At 44.9% G+C, this 23,063-nt stretch overlaps 1 protein-coding gene across 5 annotated transcripts in view; it reads left to right on the forward strand.

Moving 5' to 3' along the window:
• RNF213 (ring finger protein 213) overlaps positions 1–23,063 on the forward strand; it is a 631,031-nt gene that overhangs the window by 322,787 nt on the left and 285,181 nt on the right. For all 5 annotated transcript variants that reach the window (XM_073621071.1, XM_073621073.1, XM_073621072.1 and 2 more), the window contains 2 exons: positions 17,997–18,152; positions 20,427–21,582. In XM_073621071.1, the coding sequence (XP_073477172.1) occupies positions 17,997–18,152; positions 20,427–21,582 (1,312 nt within the window). The remainder of the gene's footprint in view (positions 1–17,996; positions 18,153–20,426; positions 21,583–23,063) is intronic.

Consider the following 23,063-nt stretch of genomic DNA (forward strand, 5'->3'; position numbering starts at 1 on the left):
CAATGCACAGAGCAGTTAAGTATAAAAAATAATTACATTTACAATCACAATCACTTTAAGTAATTTGGGTGCATTAACGCCCCACCTATTCACCTCACTGCACATCTGCTAGCCAGCATAACACTATATTCTTCCACACTGCAAACAATGGCTGAAGGAAGAAGTGAGATGTGTGCCACGCTGAAAAGCGCAAACACAATTCAAGGGGAAGAGACAATACATTAAAGCAACATAAAAAATCAAGGCAAAGTATATTTCCATGCAAATATTTGTATATCATTTTCAATAACTGACCTCTCTCAATCATAGAAAAGAGAACACCGGTGGATATTTTTAGACCCTGGGTTATAGGCTGCTACCTTCAGGTGATTGGATACTGGTAAAGTGTTTGAGTATGCCTTCCTTGGGTGTACCCCTATAACCCTACCCCACTCCCCCACCAGTTTCTGTGCCTATCTAGTTCTAATTTATTTCACATTTTTAATCAACAATTCATTGCCTTATACTATAGCAGTAGAAGCAGTGCATCCAGATTGGTGCAACTTCGGCAATACCTTAGGAACCATACCCAGAACCCCTGCTGTGGGGACAGTTTGTAATGTTGCTTCAGACACTGGATCCTGCTTGGGTGCTCACCTCAGCATTTAGTGCAATGCGTTTAGTTAGCCACAGGGTGCTATATATAATTAAGGGTGTGGTTTATTTCTATGGAACCCAAACCCTTTTCACCATGATAGATGAAGCCTGAACCCATACAGGGACCAGCAACCTAAAAAGGGAAGAAAGGTTTGGCCTGTTATCAGACTGTTATTGTAGCCTTATAGCAATTATTAAATGTATTTCCACTACTTGCATTACACTTATTAGTGTCTTCTGAATAGTATTCTTTTTATATGTTAAGCTATCAGGAAACCACAATTTTTTTTTTTTTTTTACTTATTGAGTGTTTAAACTTTCAAACTTGGCTGTAAAATTTCCACCTTTCAGAGCTTAGTCTCGGGTGGATAATTAGGTGTTACACCACATCACAAGTCGTCCTGTTACCACCATTTCTGCCCAGAACCCTTATAAGGTACTCAGACACTTACTTCCAGCCTTTTGCCATGGGAATGTCATGACAGAACGATTGACAACTGGATTGCTGTGTATCCTTCTCTGGACGTGCTTAACCCATTTTTTAACTCTACTCTGTGTGTAACCCACAGGGGAACATTCTTACTGATAGCAATGGAACTGCGGCAAAGGTTCAGGCAATATTCGCTCTGCCAATGGACTGCAAGGCACTCAAACCACTTAATGATGTTGCACCAGAGCAGGACCTTATTTTAACACTGGTATCTGCATCCGATTCTAGCTCTATTTCAGGCATGAAACAAGCGGCCTATCTGACAAAGGCAGATTTGTTTACAGCTATGTCAGAATTTCTTAGACAGCTAACAGTCCTAATTTAGCCATCACTGTCCAGTGCCCAAAAGCATAAGGCTTCTTCTCCACCTCCACCTTCTTTACGCAGTCAAAAGTGAAACTACCTCCCTTACAAGTGGTTGGGCATTGAAAACTTTGAGGAGTACTCAGACGCTGTGTTAAAGGAGGCCGCAGAAGATTTCTCACTCCAACTCCCATACATCTGATGCTGTGACGTCATGCAATATGCTTGCCAATGTAGGTATGCTCACTTCTATCCTGCGCCAAAGCCTTGGTATAGTCACACTTGATTCTCCCCTCTGTGTACTAAAATGTCTAAAAAGATATTTCCCATTCATGAACAAATAGAATGGCCATTTTTTTTAAACTATTGGTCTCTATTAAGATTTTTGAAGTAGACATTACAAAAAGTAGCATTAATATCAAAATTAGGTGAGATCCCAGCATTTACATATAATAGAAAGTCAGAGTACTAAGTTTCATGATACAGAGTAATACATATATAACTGTTTTTATTAGGGATGTACCGAAATTTCGGCAATTTGTAGAAAGAGAAAAAAGGCCGATAATGGAGCCTAAAATGGGGCGGGGCCTGGGTGGGGCTCCGCCCCCTGCCCCTGGTGCTGCCCATTACAGGGGTGTCATATAGCGCAGAAGAGAGAGGAGAGCCTCCGCCTGGTTGATTACAGAGCCGGGAACATCACAGCTTTCAATCCTGGGATGGGTGATCTGTCTATCAAAGTTCCCCAGACAAGGGGGAGGGGCTGTATGTGACGGTGTGTGGCGGGGAACACACAGCTACTGAAATGAAAGCTGTGATGTTCCCGGCACTCTAATCAACCAGGCGGTGGCTCTCCTCTCTCTTCCCCTGCACAGGTAGGCTGCACTGGGGACACACAGGCAAGACTGCACTGGGGACACACAGGCTGGCTGCCTCTGTTGGGCACTGCTGAGGCTGCATTGATCTCTTATATCATGTCTGCAGTCTCTGACCATCTCCTGTACCACGTCTGCAGTCTCTGACCATCTCTTGTACTATGTCTGCAGTCTCCGACCATCTCCTGTACTATGTCTGCAATCTCTGACCATCTCCTGTACTATGTCTGCAGTCTCTGACCGTCTCCTGCACTATGCCTGCAGTCTCTGACCGTCTCCTGCACTATGTCTGCAGTCTCTGACCGTCTCCTGTACCATGTGTGCAGTCTCTGACCATCTCCTGTACTATGTCTGCAGTCTCTGACCATCTCCTGTACTATGTCTGCAGTCTCTGACCATCTCCTGTACCATGTCCCCAGTCACTGACCATTTCCTGTATAAAAATATTTTTTAAAAACAGTCATTTCTTTCTCGAACATCACGGGACATAGAGCCACAGTAATTACTGATGGGTTATATAGGGTATCACTGGTGATTGGACACTGGCACACCCTTTTAGGAAGTTCAACCCCCTATATAATCCCTCCCCCTTGCAGGGATACCTCAGTTTTTACGCCAGTGTCTTAGGTGATGGACGTGTAAAGATGTCCTGTGCTGAGCTCCAAAGGGAATATCCTATATCCTATACTGGGGCAAGCCAGGCGAACCGGATCCATTCAAAGTGTCTTTTCATGGCCGAATTGAATGGTACCCGGGCCTCGTGTCCGAAGAAACGAGGTTTTACCCGTAACGCTTCTCTTTTTAGAGAGCTGGACCCCGCAGATCAGAAAATGGCTTTAAACTTCCTAATTTCTGGCGAGGTGCTTTACGGTCCCAGAACTGTAGGATCCCCCTATCCATAGGGGGCCCCAGTCTCTGACTGTTTTTTTAAACGGAGCCCACCGTAGAGGGGCCCTGCAGCTGGATAAGGTAAGAGGAGATTCCACAGAATTTTCTAATTCTAGTAGGTTTCTCCTTTAAGGTAAATGCATGCTATGCCTATTGTGACCACCGGGGGCTGCCAAGAGCACAAACCTTCACATGCTAGACGGTCTGTCTCAGTGACTCATCGCTGCATGTGTTTTTCTCATGGCGTCTCAGGCTGGCTGCAAGGTAAGATGGAAGGGGGGATTTCTCATGTTTGAATGTTCCCCCCAGGCTAGAAAGAGGCCACAGGGGTCTAGAAAGTGGTTATACCGCTCGGGCTCTGCTGCCTCAGACCACCATCTTTTGACTAGCTTCCTCCCTTCTGCCCCTTCCCCAGCCTTCCTCCATAGAAAATCATAGGAGAGTCGGCCAGCGCTCGTTTTTTTCTTCAACACTTGGGGGGGGGGGTTGGGGGCGGTAGAGGGGGGGGGGGGCGGGACGTCAGCACAGGCGCTTAGACTCCCACTCAGGCCAGCTGCAGGCTATTGAAGGCACTCTGTACAGGTGCACTCAGCCTTCTGAGAGACACAGAGCTGACGGTCGCATGTAAGGTGGGACACAGGCATTCTCCTAGGCAGCATTTACTGAAGTAACACCAGACTGAGCATTGGGTAGCAAGGCTTTTAGCCAGACTACATTGCTCAGCAGTCAGTGTTCATTTGTATACCTCACACCTTGTTGCTTTGCACTATGGGTAGAAGAGGTTCAAGCACCCCAAGAACCAGAGACACTAGGGGATCTTGTTTAGGTTCTGAGGGCCCCCTGTCAGCAGCATCCTCCCCACCTCATGGGCCAGGGACGGCTAGCCAGGGAGAGCCATTGGGGTCAGGGGCTACACCTGCTTCTGGCACTTCAGCCCCTGTATATATTACACAAGAGGTTTTTTCCTCAACCATTAATGGTCTAGAGGAAAGATTAATGGCCGTGATTACGTCTTCACTCAGTAAAAGAAAACGCACTAGGCCTTCCTCTGTTCCCCAAGACCCTCAGACAGAGGAGCTCTGGGATAAAGGAGATGAATCCCTTTCAGAGGATCAGGATGGGACGGATGATTCCTCTTCGGAGGAATCCGGTGGAGAGGGACCCTCTGCGACTTCCCAAGAGGAGAAAGTCTTAGTGCAGATCCTCACTGGATTGGTCCGCTCCACATTTAAGTTGCCCCCACCTGAAACTGCTAAAGAATCCTCTTCTGCTTTGGGGTCACTGAAACCTTTCCAAGCAGCACATGCTTTTCCTGTTCATAATTTACTTGAAAAGCTCATTTATTCTGAGTGGGATCACCCAGACAAACGTTTTTTTCCGCCGAGAAAGTTTTCAACACTTTATCCGATGGAAGAAAAGTTTATTAAAATGTGGGGAGTACTGGCTATTGATGCCGCCATTTCCTCTGTAAATAATAGCCTGACTTGTCCTGTAGACAATGCTCAGATGCTCAGGGATCCTGTAGATAAAAGGATGGAATCCCTATTGAAGGATGTTTTCTCCTTAGCAGGATCAGCGGCTCAACCTGCAGTAGCAGCGATTGGAGTCTGTCAATACTTAAGAGACCATGTTAAGCGGGTCATCAAAGTATTACCTGAACAGCAGGCCCAGGGGTTTGCTAACCTTCCAGCGGCCTTATGCTTTGTGGTTGACGCCATTAGAGATTCTATTGTGCACATCTCCCGTCTTTCACTGGGGTTGGTGCATATACGTAGAATCCTATGGTTGAAAAATAGGTCAGCCGAAGCACTATGTAAGAAGCTACTGGCTGGGTTTCTATTTCGTGGTGCAAGGTTGTTTGGAGAGGACTTGGATAACTATATCAAGAGAATCTCTTGTGGGAAAAGCACTCTCTTACCTGTCAAGAAGAAGAGTAAGCGTCCCTCTTTCAAACGAACTCTTTCCCCAGCGCCGGGGGCTTCAGCCTCCAGGCAGTCTCGACGGCCGCCTCCATCGGGGTCCAGAGACAAGAGTCAACCTCAGGGACAAAAGAAGTCCTGGGGGAAGAAGCCTACTAGGCAAAACACTAAGACCTCTGCATGAGGGGGCGCCCCCGCTCACTCGAGTGGGGGGAAGACTGCGACAGTTCTCAGAGCTCTGGCAGGAGGATTTCCAGGACAGATGGGTAATCTCCACGGTAACCTTAGGGTACAAGCTGGAGTTTCAGGAATTCCCCTCTCCTCGGTTCCTCAGATCAAATGTCCCCAGAGACCCAGAGAAGAAGCAGTCGCTCCTTCTAGCGTTAGAGCGACTTTTGTCGCAGGAGGTCATTATGATAGTTCCCGCAAAGGACCAGGGATTGGGCTTCTATTCCAACCTTTTTATGGTCCAAAAGCCAAATGGGGATGTCAGGCCCATTTTGGACTTAAGGGATCTGAACCGATTCCTAAGGATTCAATCCTTCCGCATGGAATCAATTCGAACAGTAGTTCCTACCCTGCAGGGAGGAGAATTTCTGGCATCAATAGACATCAGAGATGCATATCTGCATGTGCCCATTTTTCCTGCTCATCAGAAGTTTCTGCGCTTCGAGGTAGGAGGGCGCCATTTCCAGTTTGTGGCTCTGCCTTTTGGGATAGCCACTGCACCTTGAGTGTTCACAAAGATCTTGGCTCCTCCTCTGGCCAGATTAAGGGCTCAGGGTATAGCTGTCATAGCATACCTGGACGACCTGCTCTTGATAGACCGGTCGGTAGCCTCTTTGAATGGAAACTTGAGGACCACAGTCAGGTATCTAGAACACCTGGGTTGGATCCTCAACTTAGAAAAGTCTTTCCTAAAACCAGTAAGAAGACTGGAGTATTTAGGTCTGATTATAGATACAAGCCAGAAGAAAATGTTTCTACCCCAGGCAAAGATCGCTGCTTTAAGAGAGCTGATTCTGGCAGTAAGGAACAAGAAGGGTCCCTCAGTCCGCCTTTGTATGAGGCTACTAGGGAAGATGGTGTCTTCATTCGAAGCAGTTCCCTATGCTCAGTTTCACTCAAGAATGCTGCAACACAGTATTCTGTCGGCCTGGAACAAGAAGGTTCAGGAATTAGACTTTCCGATGCACTTGTCGCATGCGGTGCGTCAGAGCCTCAATTGGTGGCTCAGACCCGAAAACCTGCAGAAGGGAAAATCCTTTCTACCGGTTACCTGGATGGTGGTAACAACAGATGCCAGTCTGTCAGGTTGGGGAGCAGTTCTGGAACAGGCTGCGGTCCAAGGGGTATGGTCCAAGACAGAGAGGACCTTACCCATCAACATTCTGGAGATCCAGGCGATACATCTAGCTCTAAAAGCCTGGACTATCAGGCTACAGGGTTGTCCGGTCAGGATCCAGTCCGACAATGCCACAGCAGTGGCTTATATCAATCATCAGGGAGGCACCCGGAGCCGAGCTGCTCAAAAGGAGGTGAACCAGATCTTAGTCTGGGCAGAGATGCATGTGCCATGCATATCGGCAGTTTTCATCCCGGGAATAGAGAATTGGCAGGCGGACTATCTAAGTCGCCAGCATTTACTTCCAGGGGAATGGTCTCTGCATCCCGACGTCTTTTGGGCCATATGCCAAAGATGGGGGGTTCCAGATGTAGATCTCTTTGCATCCCGATTCAACAAAAAGATAGACAGATTTGTGGCAAGGACAAAAGATCCTCTTGCATACGGGACGGATGCGTTGGTGATTCCGTGGCATCAGTTCTCACTGATTTACGCATTCCCGCCTATTCTGCTACTACCACGACTCCTTCGCAGGATCAGGCAGGAAAGGAAGTCGGTACTTCTGGTGGCCCCCGCTTGGCCCAGAAGGACTTGGTATGCAGAAATAGTAAGGATGACAGTAGGTTCCCCGTGGACCCTACCGGTACGCCCAGACCTGTTATCTCAAGGTCCAGTGTTCCATCCTGCCTTACAAACGTTAAATTTGACGGTTTGGCTATTGAGACCCACGTTCTGAAGAGTCGTGGGCTCTCAGGTCCTGTCATATCTACCTTGATTAATGCAAGGAAGCCAGCTTCCAGGATGATTTATCATAGAGTCTGGAAAGCTTATATAACCTGGTGTGAATCCAGAGGTTGGCATCCCAGGAAATATGTCATAGGTAGAATTCTTGATTTTCTACAATTAGGATTAGAGATGAAGCTGGCCTTGAGTACCATCAAGGGCCAGGTCTCTGCTTTATCAGTATTATTTCAGCGGCCACTTGCTTCGCATTCTTTGGTCCGAAACTTTATGCAGGGGGTGATGCGTCTTAATCCTCCGGTTAGGGCGCCCCTAAACCCCTGGGACTTGAACTTTGGTCCTGGCTGTGTTACAGAAACAGCCTTTTGAACCAATAAGTCAGATTCCTTTGGTCTTGTTGACAAGGAAGTTAATTTTTCTGGTGGCCATCTCTTCTGCTAGAAGAGTATCATAATTAGCAGCTCTTTCCTGTAAGGAGCCTTATTTGATTATATACAAGGATAGAGTGGTACTACGCCCTCATCCTAGTTTTTTACCGAAGGTGGTTTCTGATTTTCATTTAAACCAAGACATTGTTCTACCTTCCTTTTTTCCAGATCCCTGTTCTCCGGAAGAGAGATCTCTACATTCGTTGGATGTAGTAAGAGCAGTTAAGGCCTATCTAGGGGCAACTGCTCAGATCCGCAAGACGGGTGTTTTGTTTGTGCTGCCAGAGGGTCCCAATAGAGGACAGGCAGCGTCAAAAGCTACCATTTCTAAATGGATTCGACAATTGATCATTCAAGCTTACGGTTTGAAACAGAAGATTCCTCCGTTTCAGATCAGGGCACATTCCACAAGGGCTAATGGTGCTTCTTGGGCAGTGCATCACCGGGCCTCTATGGCTCAAATCTGCAAGGCCGCAACCTGGTCTTCAGTCCATACATTCACCAGATTCTATCAGGTGGATGTGAGAAGGCATGAGGATATCGCCTTTGGGCGTAGTGTGCTGCAGGCAGCGGTACAGGGTCCTCAGGTCTGATTGCACCCTACTTGGTCTTGGTTCCCCCCCCCTCAGGTAGCATTGCTCTGGGACATCCCATCAGTAATTACTGTGGCTCTGTGTCCCGTGATGTTCGAGAAAGAAAATAGGATTTTTTGAAACAGCTTACCTGTAAAATCCTTTTCTTTCGAAGGACATCACGGGACACAGAGGTCCCGCCCCTTTTCTAATACATTATATTGCTTGGCTACAAAACTGAAGTATCCCTGCAAGGGGGAGGGATTATATAGGGGGTTGAACTTCCTGATAGGGTGTGCCAGTGTCCAATCACCAGTGATACCCTATGTAACCCATCAGCAATTATTGTGGCTCTGTGTCCCGTGATGTCCTTCGAAAGAAAAGGATTTTACAGGTAAGCTGTTTTAAAAAATCCTATTTTTCGGTATTGGTTTTCGGCCTAGTGTATTTTTTCATTTTCGGTATCGGTTTTGGCACAAAAAAACCCATTCGGTGCACCCCTAGTTTTTATGTCTAGTGGCAAAATTTATGAATGATGTTGAGATCTGCACTTACTGAGGTAGTATTTAAATGCGCCTATAAAAACAAAGAAGGATCAAAAAACAAAGAGGGGGTGGGGGGCAGGGTAAGGAGGATAAGAAAAAATGAGAAATATAAAATTTAACAAACTGTAGGTCTTATCATTCTATAAATACATAAGAGTAATACAGATTATAATTATGGTTAATTTACTAGTAGTGGAGTTATTGTTGACTACTCAAAAATGTTACGTTCTATATAAAAGGATAAAAGGACAAGAAAAAGTCTTCCTAGAAAAATTATTAATCTCTGAGTTTGTATCTGTCCATCAGCCAGCAGATCCAATTGCTTTGAAATTTGGGCCTTGTGTCATGGATATGAGCACACATACTTTCGAAGTGTGTATTCTGAGTATGTGTACTACTGAGGCCAATTAGGATGCTTCTTTTTGTTTCCAAGAGCTTACCAATGACAGTCTTTCAGCTATCAAAGCAGGAAAAAGTATTTTGTATACAGAGGCCATGTTTCAATTCTGGATAATTGTTGTGGGTGTGATTTAAATGCCAACATCCCAAAATATAACATATGGATACAACATACGGGTACGTTTACGCATAATCTCCAGGGGGGGGGGGGGGTTGTGGGCAATTTGTCAGGGCAATGGCTGGTGTTGGAGCTTCAATCATCACGGTACCATGGTTGTTAAGTTACAGGATGATTATTATTTATATTATTACATTGTAATATAAAATAAAATAGTTCAACTCACCATCATGCAGAATCTGTGGCCGCCCTGAGCTTGTCACTTTCCACCATCGCCTGCTACCAGACGCAGCTTGTCACTTGCCATGTCACCTGCCTCCAGATTAGGATTGTAACTTGCCATGTCGCCTGCCACCAGATGCGGATTGCCACTTGCCACGTCGCCTGCCACCAGATGCGGATTGCCACTTACCACATCTGCCACCAGATTCAGATTGTCACTTGTCATTCCTGCAGATTCCATCCAGCTACTACTTGTTAGCAACTTTTGGCTTGTTTACTGACTATGCTTATGCTTGATCACACTACCTGCTACATTTGCTACTGGATCCCAGCTTGCTCACCTCCTGGTGGGGCGATCCCGAGGACTGTGAACTGGTACTAGCAAGCAGCGAAACCCATCTCTCCCATCAGGAGCTCTGGTGAATACTGGCTAGTACTTATACCCTGATCCTTGGGTGAATCCATGTAATCCACTAGGAGGATATACTGGTGTATCTCCTTCTGACTACTCCTGAACTTCTCTACTGCTACAGCTATTGGTCTCTGAGCTTAATCCTAAACCATGGCAATAGATGCCTGGCAGCTGTGGGGTTTGGCTCCTTCCAAACAGGCATGGAGTTCATTGCTATGTGCGCTGATTGGCTCCTTCCCCAGATGGAGAATTAGCATCTCCCCAGGTTGTGCAATGTGTGAGGGCACAGTGTGCTCCACTCCTTGGGACCCTTGTGCACCACACACATTGCACCCACTGGAAATTGTTAAAAAAAAAAAAGCTGCTGTGATATCCCCAACTTAAATTGTCCCACTGCCCACTATCCTTAGTTTTTGACAGTGTCTTTAGGTAATGGACCTCTTTTCTCCTACTGATTGTTCTTATAGAATTTCTCTTTTCTGATGATTCTTCTATCCTGATGACTCTTCTTCCAAGGTTCCTTTGCTATACCATAGCCATTTTTTACTCTCACTGCAGCTTTCAGATCACTTGACTACTTGTCTTGGGGGACCCTATCCTGACCCTGCTGGACAAAAGATGTGGGATCAGCCTGTAATATTGCTCAGGGCACTGAATCTTGCTTCGGAGTTCACCTTGACACATGCATTATATTGAGTTAGCCACTGGGTGCTATACAGGTCCTTGGCCAAGATCAGTGTGGCCCTGAAGCCCTTTAAAAGAAAAAAATCACAGCCCTACTTGCCAAGCTGCATGCCCTTGCTGGTAAGGGAGCCTTGCTGTGACTACAGTAGGCTGTACTGGGGTCCGGAATGCCTAGTAAGGAGAAATAAATATGTTTCTTTCCTTGGGTGCGGGTTCATGAATGGTACTGCAGCTGCATGGGCCTTTCCGGGTTGCCCATTCTGCACTTGTGTGGTCATATGGACAGTATTGCCTCACTCTAGGATAACTTTCTGAGCCTACATACACTGCCTTCCTCTTGTTCTGGACATGCCTTCACAGCAGAAACATCTTCCAATCCTCCATAGCTGGAATTTATTAAGCTATATTACCTGGGCTGTCTTTTCCCTCTTCACAGCAGTCGGGCCGTAAGTACCCCTCTGGGGACACTTTCTCTTACAGTTATGATTTGCCATGTGCAGTGCAAACATAGTGTTAGATGGCATCACTAGCTCAGTTTCAAGGGGCTGGTAGTTTATCTCCACATGGGTCTGGTACCTTCTGCTCAAACGATTTCCCCAAGTCTGATTCCCTGCCTTCCTCTTGGCACTCTGCTGGCCCTTCTGCCACATGCCCTTTCTTCTTATTTATCTTTCACAGCCTACTAAAGGAGGTCTTGGATAAGGAAGATCCCCCGTCTCAGAGGAATCGAATGAGAATGAATTTATTCGAAACTTAAGGATACTCTTTAGGCTTCATATACACTGCTGCCAGGTAAATGGATGTTTAGGAGCAGTTGGGCATTTTTTTAACTGTTCCTGAACTCTCCTCTGTTATCTTATCAGTACATGTACACAGGTTTGTTTATAGTCGTTTCTAGGCAGTTGCGTTTAGATCCTTTTTTTGGAACCCAAAAAAATGCGTTCAGAAGCTGTGTTTAGAGGCATTTCAAACGCGGCTAAACGCGAGTAAACCTGGCATGTAAACGCGGTAAAACGGACGTTTTAAATGTGGGTTACTATCTGTTAAGTTAAATCGTTCAGGAGAGGTTGTAGAAACGTCCCATGTACATGAAGCCTTATGCCGCGTACACATGATCGGAATTTTGCCCAGAAAAAGACCGATGAGAGCTTTTCGGCGGAATATGCGACCGTGTGTATGCTCCATCGGACTTTTGCTGGCTGAATTCCAGCCAGCAAAAGATTGAGAGCATGCTCTGAATTTTTCAGTCGGAAAAAGTTCCTATCCGAAAATGCGATCATCTGTAGCAATTCCGACGCGCAAAATTCCTACGCGCAAAATTCCTACGCATGCTCGGAAACAATTCGATACATGCTCGGAAGCATTGAACTTCATTTTCTTGGCTCGTTGTAGTGTTGTACGTCACCTCGTTCTTGACGGTCGAAAGTTCAGCGAACTTTTGTGTGACAGTGTGTATGCAAGGCAAGCGTGAGTGGAATCCCATCATATCTTTTTCCGACGAGAAGTCTGATCGTGTGTACGCGGCATTAGAAGCATATTTTGGAAAGCAAAACAATGCGTTCAGGATGGATGTTCAGAGGCATTTGAAATGCCAAATGCCTGTAACAGCTTGTAAATGCTTGTAAACGCGGTAACTCGCGCTTAGCCACGTTTCGCTTAGACGTTTTTCATGTTTGACTATTTGCAAAAAAAAAAAAATGTTTTTAAAAAAAAATGCTTCTAAAAGCAAACTCGACATGTAAACTTGGCAAAACAGACGTTTTTAAACGTCGTTTACTATCTGTCAAGTTAAATCGTTCAAGGGAGGTTGTAAAATGTCCCGTGTACATTAAGCCTTAGAAAACAGGACATTTCGCTTACCAGTAAAAATCTATTTCTTGGAGGGCCCCTGCACTCTGTTCTTGAAAAAACAAACTATCAAGCTCACAATAAAAAGATGGTACGAAGAACACCGTGTGTCACAGTATTTGCAAATATTCAAATCACATTTTCGCAGTATAGCAACGGTTTCAAACAACCGCGTCCTTTGTCAAGCTGAATGACTAAAATGTGATTTGTATAATTGCACTTGAATATACAAGTAAGGCCCCATTCACACTTGAATGAAAGTCACACCTGCATGATATAGATGCAATTTGAGTGTGACTTGTGAATGCCGAATGAAAAGAAAAAAAAAAAAAAAAGGATGTGGGGTCCCCCCAAAATCCATACCAGACCCTTATCCGAGCATGCAGGTCAGGAAAGAGGGGGGCAAGCAAGCCCCCCCGAATCATACAAGGCCACATGCCCTCTACACGGGGGGTGCTTTGGGGCAGGGGGGGTCTGCACAACTCCCCCCCCCCCCAAAGCACCTTGTCCCCATGTTGATGGGACAAGGGCCTCTTCCCTACAACCCTGGCCAGTGGTTGTGGGGGTCGGGGGCGGGGGTCTTATCGGAATCTGGAAGCCCCCTTTAATAAGGGGGTCCCCAGATCCCACCCCCCATGTGAATGAGTATACCCTACCCATTCACCAAAAAAGTGTGAAACGTGATTGATTAAAGACACAACACAAGTTTGTGACAAGTTCTTTATGAAACATGTTTTAAAAATAAAAACTATGTCCCCCGCTGCAGATCGTCAATCATGCCAGTCCCGAAAAAAGAAGAAAAAAAAAACTGTGCACTCACTGAGGGCTCACGCCGTCTGCCTGCTCTGCCGTGTGACAGTTCTTAAATAGCTTTGGGGCGGTGGTACCTGGTGACGTCACCTGCTGGCACCGCCCCCTTGTGATGTCATGGACTGGTGGATGCTGGGTTGGTGATGTCACAGGGGGCAGGGCCGCAGGTGACTTTACCGGGTGGCCCCATCTCTTAGCTATTTAAGAGCTGTCACACAACGGAGAAGGTAGCTGGTGGGTGTCATGATCAGGGGTCAGGCTCAAAGACCAGTTGCTATAGTAATTGCAGGACTACCACTGATCAGCAGAATAGGTACACAGGCAGTCACTCTGACAGATGATGCAGGCTCACCTGAGGTGCAGAGTCTAAGTACTACCCGGTGTTCACCAGAGTGCCTGATGATGGAGATGTATTTTGCTACGTGTTAGTACCAGGTCGCAGGCCTCAGGATCGCCCCACCAGGAGGTGAGCAAGCTGGGGTCCAGTAGCGCATAAGCAGGTAAGGATCAAACAAAAGCGTGGTCAGTAAACAAGCCAAAAGGTCGGTAACGAGTAGTTGCTGGTTGGGATCAGGCAGAAGCATAGTTGAGGAACAAGCCAAGGGTCGATAATGAGCAGTAGCAAATATAGGCGGTAGCAGGGAGCGAGATCCTGGCTGGAGATAGCACAATATTCTGGCAAAGAGGAAGTGCAGAGACATGGCTTTTATCAGGAAGTTCTTGGGGGGAGCAAAGAGTTCAAGGTTCAGCAGAAATCAAGGCACAAGGCAGTGTTGTCTACAGGATCCGACAAGGCACTGTCCAGCATCTCAGATAGAAACAAAGAAAGGAGGCGCCCCTGCAGACTTAAAAACAATTTTAATAAAAAGAGCAGCAACAGACATTGCGCTCACATTTGTGTTGAGTTAAAAAGGCATATGAGAGTCCCAGATGTAACTGTTACATCGTAAACCTCCAGTTACATCTGGGACTCTCATATGCCTTTTTAACTCAACACAAATGTGAGTGCAATCTCTGTTGCTGCTCTTTTTATTAAAATTGTTTTTAAGTCTGCACCCAGAGGCGCCTCCTTTCATTGTTTCTTACAGTGCTTTTTGGGAATATGGTTTCCATCCCCATTGGAAGGCTGCCGTGAATGTGGGCTTTATACCTCATCATTGACTTTATGCACACCATCATGGACTACTATTATCTTTTCTTATCCCTTGTTCCAGTTCATCATTTATATGCATAATATTGTCATTTGCTTTTAACTTTAGCGCCAAACACTTGTTATACAGCATCTCAGATAGCTCAGTGAGAAGATTCATTGCCAGACCCAGATGAGGTTCCAGGTTTAAGTCCAGGTCCTGACAGCAGGAGCCTTCGTGCGGGCGGAGTTTTTCTTTTTTTTCCTTCTTTTGTTTGATCCAGCGAGCATGATTGACGATGGATCCACACCGGGGGGGCATTTTTAAAACATTATTAATAAAAGACTTGACAAAAACTCACATTGTGTCTTTACTTAATTTTTGCACTTATTTGATGAATGGGTAGCGGTACTATGAACCCTATATTCACTTACCTGTGGGGGGGGGGGAATCTGGGGGTCCCCTTATTAAAGAGGGCTTCCAGATTCCGATGAGCTCCCCACCCGCAGACCCCCACAACCACAGGTCAGGGTTGTGGGGAAGAGGCCTTTGTTCCCATCAAAGTGCTTTGGGGTGGGAGGTTCCCCTTACAATCCATTGAGGGGGACCCCATGCCATTTTTTTTCATTTATTTTTCATTGCCTGGCAATTTATTTTTTACATTCAGCAATCAGTGGGGAAACCCACTGACAGCTGATGAGTCATCGATTGTTAAGGATGCAGTGGCCGGCTTTCCAGCCCACTCCTTAACAACCAGCACAGAATTTAAATTGGGCAATCAATTCGACTGATTTGAATTGTTCTGAAAATTAAGAATTCTTAGAGAATTAAGAAACCAAGCAAAACTAAACAAATGTTTCCGTTCTGCACGTCTAATGACTTTGTGGAGCACAAACAAAATGATCACATTGGTCAAAGCCAAAGTCATAACAAAGTCGCAGAGTAAAGTCACAGTGAAAATAACTTTTTAAGTCACACAAGTGTAAATTGACTCGAAAAGAGCATTTTGAGAGATTGTTGGACTACACATCCTTTGATTCTATAAAGATTAAAGCGCCTATGTCCTGTGCAGTACTTAATTTTACTGCCAAATCAAAAATCATATTTTTTCCTACTTTAACATGCTTCTACAGTCTGATGAACAAGTAAATGTAAATGAAACCTGAGTAGTGTAGCAGATTATGTTAACCAGTGCAAAACCAGTGCATGCCTTAGAACCCACACGTAAAAAGTAGTGAGAGTCCTACGAGATAAACAATCCACTTTTGATAAAATATAGTCTACTTTGTTAGCCTAAAATTATATAGAACGTCCTGTGAGCCTCCACTAACAATAATAAACCCATAAATCCTCTTTGAATCAGCTGCAGGCGGTAAACATGTCTCATAAACCTGAATCGCATGGAGTGTGGAGCAATTGTAAATTGAATCAATTTGAACTTTTCACAGTGCACTTAACCACTTGCTTACTGGGCACTTAAACCCCCCTCCTGTCCAGACCAATTTTCAGCTTTCAGCGCTGTCGCACTTTGAATGACAATTGCGCGGTCATACAACACGGTACCCAAATGAAATTTTTATCATTTTTTTCCCACAAATAGAGCTTTCTTTTGATGGTATTTGATCACCTCTACGGTTTTTATTTTTTGTTAAAAAAATTTTAAAAGACAGAATTTTTGAAAAAAAATTATATTTTTTTTTATATTTTGTTATCAATTTTTGCAAACAGCTAATTTTTCTCCTTCGTTGATGTACGCTGATGGGGCGGCACTGATGGGCACTGTTAGGTGGCAGTGATGGGCACTGATGGGTGGCGGTTATGGGCACTGATGGGTGGCAGTGTTGGGCACTGATTGGGCACTGACTGATGGCAGCACTGCTAGGTGGCACTAATAGGTGGCACTTGTGGGCATTGATAGGTGGCACTTGTGGGCTTTAATAGGTGGCACTTGTGGGTTTTAATAGGTGGCACTTGTTGGTTTTAATAGGTGGCACTTGTGGGTTTTAATAGGTGGCACTTGTGGGCACTGTGGGCACTGGCAGATGGCACTTGGAGGCACAGATGAGGCATCTGTGCCTCCTTCCTCTTCGGGACCGATGTCCCTTTGACATGAGCCGGTGATCGGCTTTTTTTTCCTCCTCACGCTGTCAGCGTGAGGAGAAAACGAAACCGATCACCGAGCTTTTGTTTACATCATGTGACCAGCTGTCATTGGCTGACAGCTGATCACATGGTAAGGGGCCGGGACCGGCCCCTTACTCGGATCTGTGATCATCCGAGTCTCTGTGACTCGGTGATCACAGCGCGCACACCGCGCGCCCTGCAGGGTGCGCGCGGTGCGCGTGCATAGGGGAGGACGTCATATGACGTCCTCCCGGAGATTGAGGTCCGCGCTGTAGCCGTCATTCGGCTATGGCCCGGACCTCAAGTGGTTAAACACTTTTCTATAATTCCAGTATTTGGATCTATTTAAATTTTCCACGGACTTATTTGCTTTAATATTTTTTTCATCACTATATGAATGCACATTGTCACTTTATTTGGCTATTAAGCACTTGTTACTTTATATATTTTTCATCATATATTTTATACATTATTATTGTCAGTGAGTCGGTGTAGAGGATATAATTTTACCGATTTTAGTACTTTGTTGGCCTACCTGCAGGTCTCGAATGAGCGTGGCTGATAATGTATGGAGGATCCCCAGATGGTATCACTTATTTCTTTTTCTCCTATTCTTACCTTTTCTATTGTTCCTCTGATTCTTGCCAGTCTTGGCTTCGTGCTCTAGCACAGTGGTTCTCAAATCCTGTCCTCAGGGCCCACTAACAGGCCAGGTTTGCAAGATAACTAAAATACATCACAGGTGATCTCATTTGCTGCTCAGTGATTACAGTATTCTAGTCTGCATCTCCCCAAGGCAATACTTAAAATCTGGCCTGTTAGTGGGTCCTGAGGACAGGAGTTGAGAACCACTGCTCTAGCAGCTCTTTTGCTCCTTTCTTAACAGCGCTGATCATGTTTACAGCTGGGGGGATGGCGTTCCTTATGTGGGATAGTTTTATTGTATGATAATGGGAAATACTCAGGAAGCTATAATCACTGGATTAAGGCTTTTCTACATTGTAGGCCTCCTTACAGTGATTAAACATTGGTGAGGTGTTGACCTCCAGATCCTTATGACTTGTTGCTCTGTATTCTATTTTCAAGGGCAGCTGTCTGGACGGCTATCTCCCAATGTTAACAAAGTTTGTGCTGTTTGGAGTTCATGTATGCACCTGTGGCCTTATGAAGGACTCAACCTAACTACCAAGATCTTCTAGGTCTCCCTTTTTGGTTTATTTGTTCCTCTTCCCTCCACTTATGTATCATTCTTGTTTTATGTACAGAGCACGCAAGAACTGTTTGCTGCTCTGGAAAATGATCACTTACTTTTTGTTCTTTTCAAAATAATTAAAAAATAACGATTGAAACAGAACCCACACGTATTAGACCACTGAATATATGACAACTAACCTTACTAAAACCAGAGGCAGGTAATACTTGGATGCCCACAGCTTCCATTTGCTGTATATGATTTACTTCTTCAGAATTTATTGATGTATCATTTTTTGTTTCTATGAATTTTCCACAGATTACACCTGACAGTGTTTTACAGCTGGTTCTGATGGAGAATGAGGAAAATAAGCGCAGTTACACGCTAGAGGAACTAAAGGAATTGCTCAACAAACTTATGCTTATGTCAGGCAAAGGAGAACAAGGCAACTCAGAAGTTGACAAGTTTGCAGAGGTAAAACAGTAGGAACTTATATTGGCTGATGTACAGTGTTGCACATTCATTTCTGTTCGTAGGGGCCTGTGCACACCAAACCTTGATTTTTGTTTGTGTATGATATTATCATCGTCTTAACACCTGTGCCCAGCTGAATACAGATCAGTTTTTTAGGTAGCAGTTTTGCTAAGAAAGTAGCACTTGTCTTGCATGCAACTTTGTCCAGATTTTTAAAGTTCTCCCATTGAAAAAATTGGCATGGGGTTTGGACATTTTCCCTGTGCTTGCGTGGGTTAGCATTGGTTTCCTCCCACATCCTAAAATCCTATTTGTTATATGTCACCTTACCAAATTGTCCCCAGAATGTGTAAGCCTGTGGTAAGGACATTAAGTTTCTTCTGGAACAAGGTTTGATGTTAATGGTTCATTGTGCTTTATTAAAGAGATTGTCAGCAACCAAAGTTGCAGAGTCTCCGGAATGTCCATTCCCTGATCCTCTTATATTTACCTTCCTAGTGACCCCTTGTCCCTCTTTTCCTTCGTCTGATAAGTTCTAACCTTATGTAATCTTACTGTTAAATGGTGTTGGAGCCTACACAGGTTTAATTAAATTAATTACATTTGCATCCTGGTTAGGAGGTCATATGCTTACCTATACCGGGGGACCCCGCTAAATAAATCAGAACCTTGCAGTAAAATGCAAGGTCCACTCAAATTGCCTGGGTGACCCTCCTCCTTCCCCCTTTCCCCCTTTTCAAATCACTTACTTTAAATAAGTGCAAAATGTACCTGTAAAGAAAAAAGTTAGATTTATTCTTACCTTACCCTCCCCTCTTCTATATCGCTGGGCATGACATCACTGTCCTGGGTAATATATCTGCGAGAATCTTCTTGTGAAATTTTGGCTGCTCTTCATTCCCCATGGTTTAACCAATACTATTGTGATGCCATCCTGGCCTAGGTGCCATGAGTGAAAGACAGAGGTGAAGTAAGTGTAAACCCTAACCTTTGTGTTCACTTACATTTTACACTTACTAATAGTAGATGAATTGTGAAGGGGGTGAGGGTCCAGGTAATATAAGTGGACCTTGCATTTTACTGCAAGGTCTGCTTGAACCAAGGGCTTCAGAAGAGAGGTGGAGGAGCATTGCAAAGTTAGTATAAGTGGGTCGAGGGGTGAACCTTTTAAGACATTAAAAGGTATTGTGTTGATGCCATATAAGGCTTCTTTCACACGCATGTTCCGATTGGGTCCACCTGTCTGTTTTTCAGGTGGACCCAATCGGAACCTCCACTCTCCTCTATGGAGCGGAGGGTGTAAACGGACATGTGTCTGTTTACACCTGCCGACATCCAATCCAATCTGCTTAAAACAGGCAGGTGGGAATCCATTCCCCTTCTATCGATCGGATCAAATCACAGTCCATTATAAATTTACTGGTGGTCTGTTTACATCTGACCGCCCATAGAGGAGAGCGGGCTGTGTCCGTGCTTGCACTGCATAAACAGAGCAGACACAGATCTGTCATCTGTCTGTTCAGTGGGCATCAGCAGACAGATCCCCTGCTTAGCAAGTGCCTCGCAGGTGGAGTTCCACCCCATACGAAAGGACCCTTAAAAAAAAAAAAAAAAAATTACATAAGCTAAGATAAACTACCTAGAGCGTGTATATTTAGCGAATCAATGTGGATTAGAACTAATCCACTGTTGTCCATTCAAAGCAAAGTGACACTGTCTTTGTTAAGGCCTCTCCTGCCATTTACCATGCCAGTGCTTCCCTGCCATACCCTCTGCTACCTCTGAAAAGACCTGGTGAAAACTAGTTTCTTCATGTCTTTCTCCTGATCACCCGCTGCTCTCGAAAGTTCCACCCATAGACCCACCCATAGATTACTGCCTCCTGCATTGACAAATGAGTCGGCGGGAGGAAACATTAAGTACAGCAATAGACCAGGAGATTAACAATACTAGAAGTGTCTTTCTGGAGAGACTTCATCCGGGGATTTCACTCCAGTGAAATAATGTTCATTGGCACAGGCTTCATTACAGGTAAGTAAGGCACATTTTGTATTTGGACTTTTACATTTGGCGACAGAGTGGCTTTTAATTTGCTTTGTTTGCTTTTTTTTAAGTCCACACTTATGCTTTCAAGATAGCTTGGCTAAGAAAGAAAAAGGATTTCACAGAGAACTGTATTTTACTGTTTCGTTTTTATGTATTAAATAAAATATATTGGGTTAAGGCCATTCAGAAATACGGTGCCGATTTCATATCCTATCTTGTTTTATCCAGATATTTTCCAATGTTCAGAGGCTGGCTGGATCTTTTATTGACCTCTACCTGGCTGGAAATATGCTGTTTAGAACCTGGGAAGCTGAAATTCACTGTGAAGATAATGCTAGAGTCAGTGTTTTCATGAGCTTTAATATTGACGAAATTGATGAGCTTCAGGGACAAGAAGCTCTTACCGACTTGCTTCCAGACATCTGCAAAACCATGGAGCGCTTGTTAGATGAGTGGTTAGCCTTTGTCAACAAGAAGAGATCTCAGCTATACTACTTAAATTACTACACAGCAGAGCAGGTGGTGTACCTGTGCCAGCAATATCAAATGAGGGATATTAGCGAGGAAGCTCTTGTTATGTTGTCTTTTATTAAACCTGACTGTAAAAAAATAGACACCATCAACTCCTGCTTTCCAAAGGCCAATTCCCGTTTTCTAACTGCTGTAAACCAACCAGATATGATGGATTTTGCAATGGAACTTGAAAACTGTACAGATGTTTCAAAGAAACTAGAGCTGGTTTGGAAATTCTCTATGGATAACATGAGCTCTTTCTTCCCAGGATGTCTGGATCTAGACACTTTAGGTACAAGCTTAGCTGCGCTGGCTGAGCTAAATGAGAAACCAATAAATCGTGATCTTCATCCCAGTTTGCAACCAGGTCGGCCAAATCTTATTCTTTGTCCTCCCTCAGACATCTTGTCCTGTGCTATAGCCATATATATGCACAGCTCTGGTGAGCAACTACCATCTTATGATGAAGTTCTTCTGTGCACGCCTCATACCACCTATGAAGAGGTGGCCTTGTTTCTTCGTAGATGTCTAACAGCAGGGTACAGCGGGAAGAAGATTTATAGTTTGATCTATGCAGACCAGTTAAGCTATGACATAGGGTATAAATCTGAGCTGTTATTCCAACAACTGCAGGCCCAAGGCATGGACAAGTACAGTCTCGTAATCATATGTAACTCTGATCGAGAGCATTGCTACATTCCCTCAGTTTTCAGCCAGTTCAAGATTCATATGATCCCCCAAGGGCAACCTGTGGCGATCCACCGCTACCTGTGTACACACTTTAAAGTTGGTTCTGATGTGGTGTCAGCTGCCTCTGTGTTTAAAGACGGAATGAGTGCAGGAATTGTGTCATCCAAGCGAGCAGGAGTTGGTAAGTACAACCAGTGGTAACAGTATGGAAAGATATCATTGGATGAGTGCAGCTATTTTTGTCAGGGTGTTTCATATATGTGCACCTGCTACATTTTACCATAACAGAGACCCATGTGGCCATTTATGCATGGGGTACAGCAGGTAAAACCTGGTCTTGCAACTCATGTATTTAAAGCGGGGGTTCACCCACACCGCCAAAAAAAAAAAAAAATTAAAAGCCAGCAGCTACAAATACTGCAGCTGCTGACTTTTAATACATGGCCACTTACCTGTCCCAGGGTCCAGCGATGTCGGCAGGGGACGCCGAGAACCCGCTCGGTTCTCGGCAGCTGCCGCCGCCATCCTAGGTGAGGGAATCAGGAAGTGAAGCGTTGCGGCTTCACTTCCCGGTTCCCTACTGCGCATGCGCGAGTCGCGCTGCGCGTCCCTAGTGGTCCCCGCTCTCTCCTGGGAGCTGTGTGTTCCCAGCAGACAGCGCGGTGGGGACGGGAAGAGGCATAGACTCCCATGGGAGTCTATGCCAGAAGTGGGTGCAAATACCTGTCTTAGACAGGTATCTGCACCCCCCTCCCCCCTGAAAGGTGCCAAATGTGACACCGGAGGGGGGGAGGGTTCCGAAAAGCGGAAGTTCCATTTTTGTGTGGAACTCCGCTTTAAAGTAGAACTAAAGACAAAACCTTTTTTTTTCTATTTTGGATAGAGCAAGGTAGGGTTATAACACCTGTCAGATTTTCTTATTCGCCATCTTTGTCCCATTTCAGAGATTTCCCTTCACTTCCTGTCCCATAGCCAAGCAGGAACTGAGAGGAAGTCCCTGCAAATTAAAGGAATCCATAGCTAGGTCACCAGAACTAGCGTCCCCATTGGAAGATTTACCCTTTATTACTTTTTTGGGATTTTCTTTACTTTCAATGATAATGGTAAACAGGACAATTGGGGGGGGGGGGGATCTCCTTAACATGGGCACAGACTGCAAAAAAAACTGACCAGGGTTCTAATCCCACTCCGCTCTATCCAAAACTTAAAAAAAAATTTGCCTTTAGTTATACTTTGAGTAAAATACTGCTTTCTCGACTGTATTTTATATCTTCCTGTATTGGTGCAGTATAATACTAAACTGGGGGTCAAAAGCAGAGATCTGTTTATAAAAGGGAAAACTCATATCAAAAACCGAGCTAGAGAATCCACAAGGCAACCTAGGCAGTGGACCCAGCTACATTTATGCTCCTGCAATAAACCAAGGGGATAGTGTGGTCGGTCAAAGTTGTGTACCAGCCTATCACTTCTCAAGAGCAGATAAGGCCTTGTGCACACTGGACAGCTGCTGTTTTAGTTATCAGATGTTTTTTTTTTTTTTTTTTTTTTTAACTGCCTCTAAACTTCCCTGCATGTTATCCTGTGTTCATGCACACACATGTAGGTTTTTAGCAGTGTTTTTTTAGGCATAAGAATTTAGTGGCAGAAAGAAAAAATCCTCTC

Source organism: Aquarana catesbeiana, linkage group LG03, assembly GCF_042186555.1.
Source record: "Aquarana catesbeiana isolate 2022-GZ linkage group LG03, ASM4218655v1, whole genome shotgun sequence".
NCBI lineage: Eukaryota > Metazoa > Chordata > Amphibia > Anura > Ranidae > Aquarana > Aquarana catesbeiana.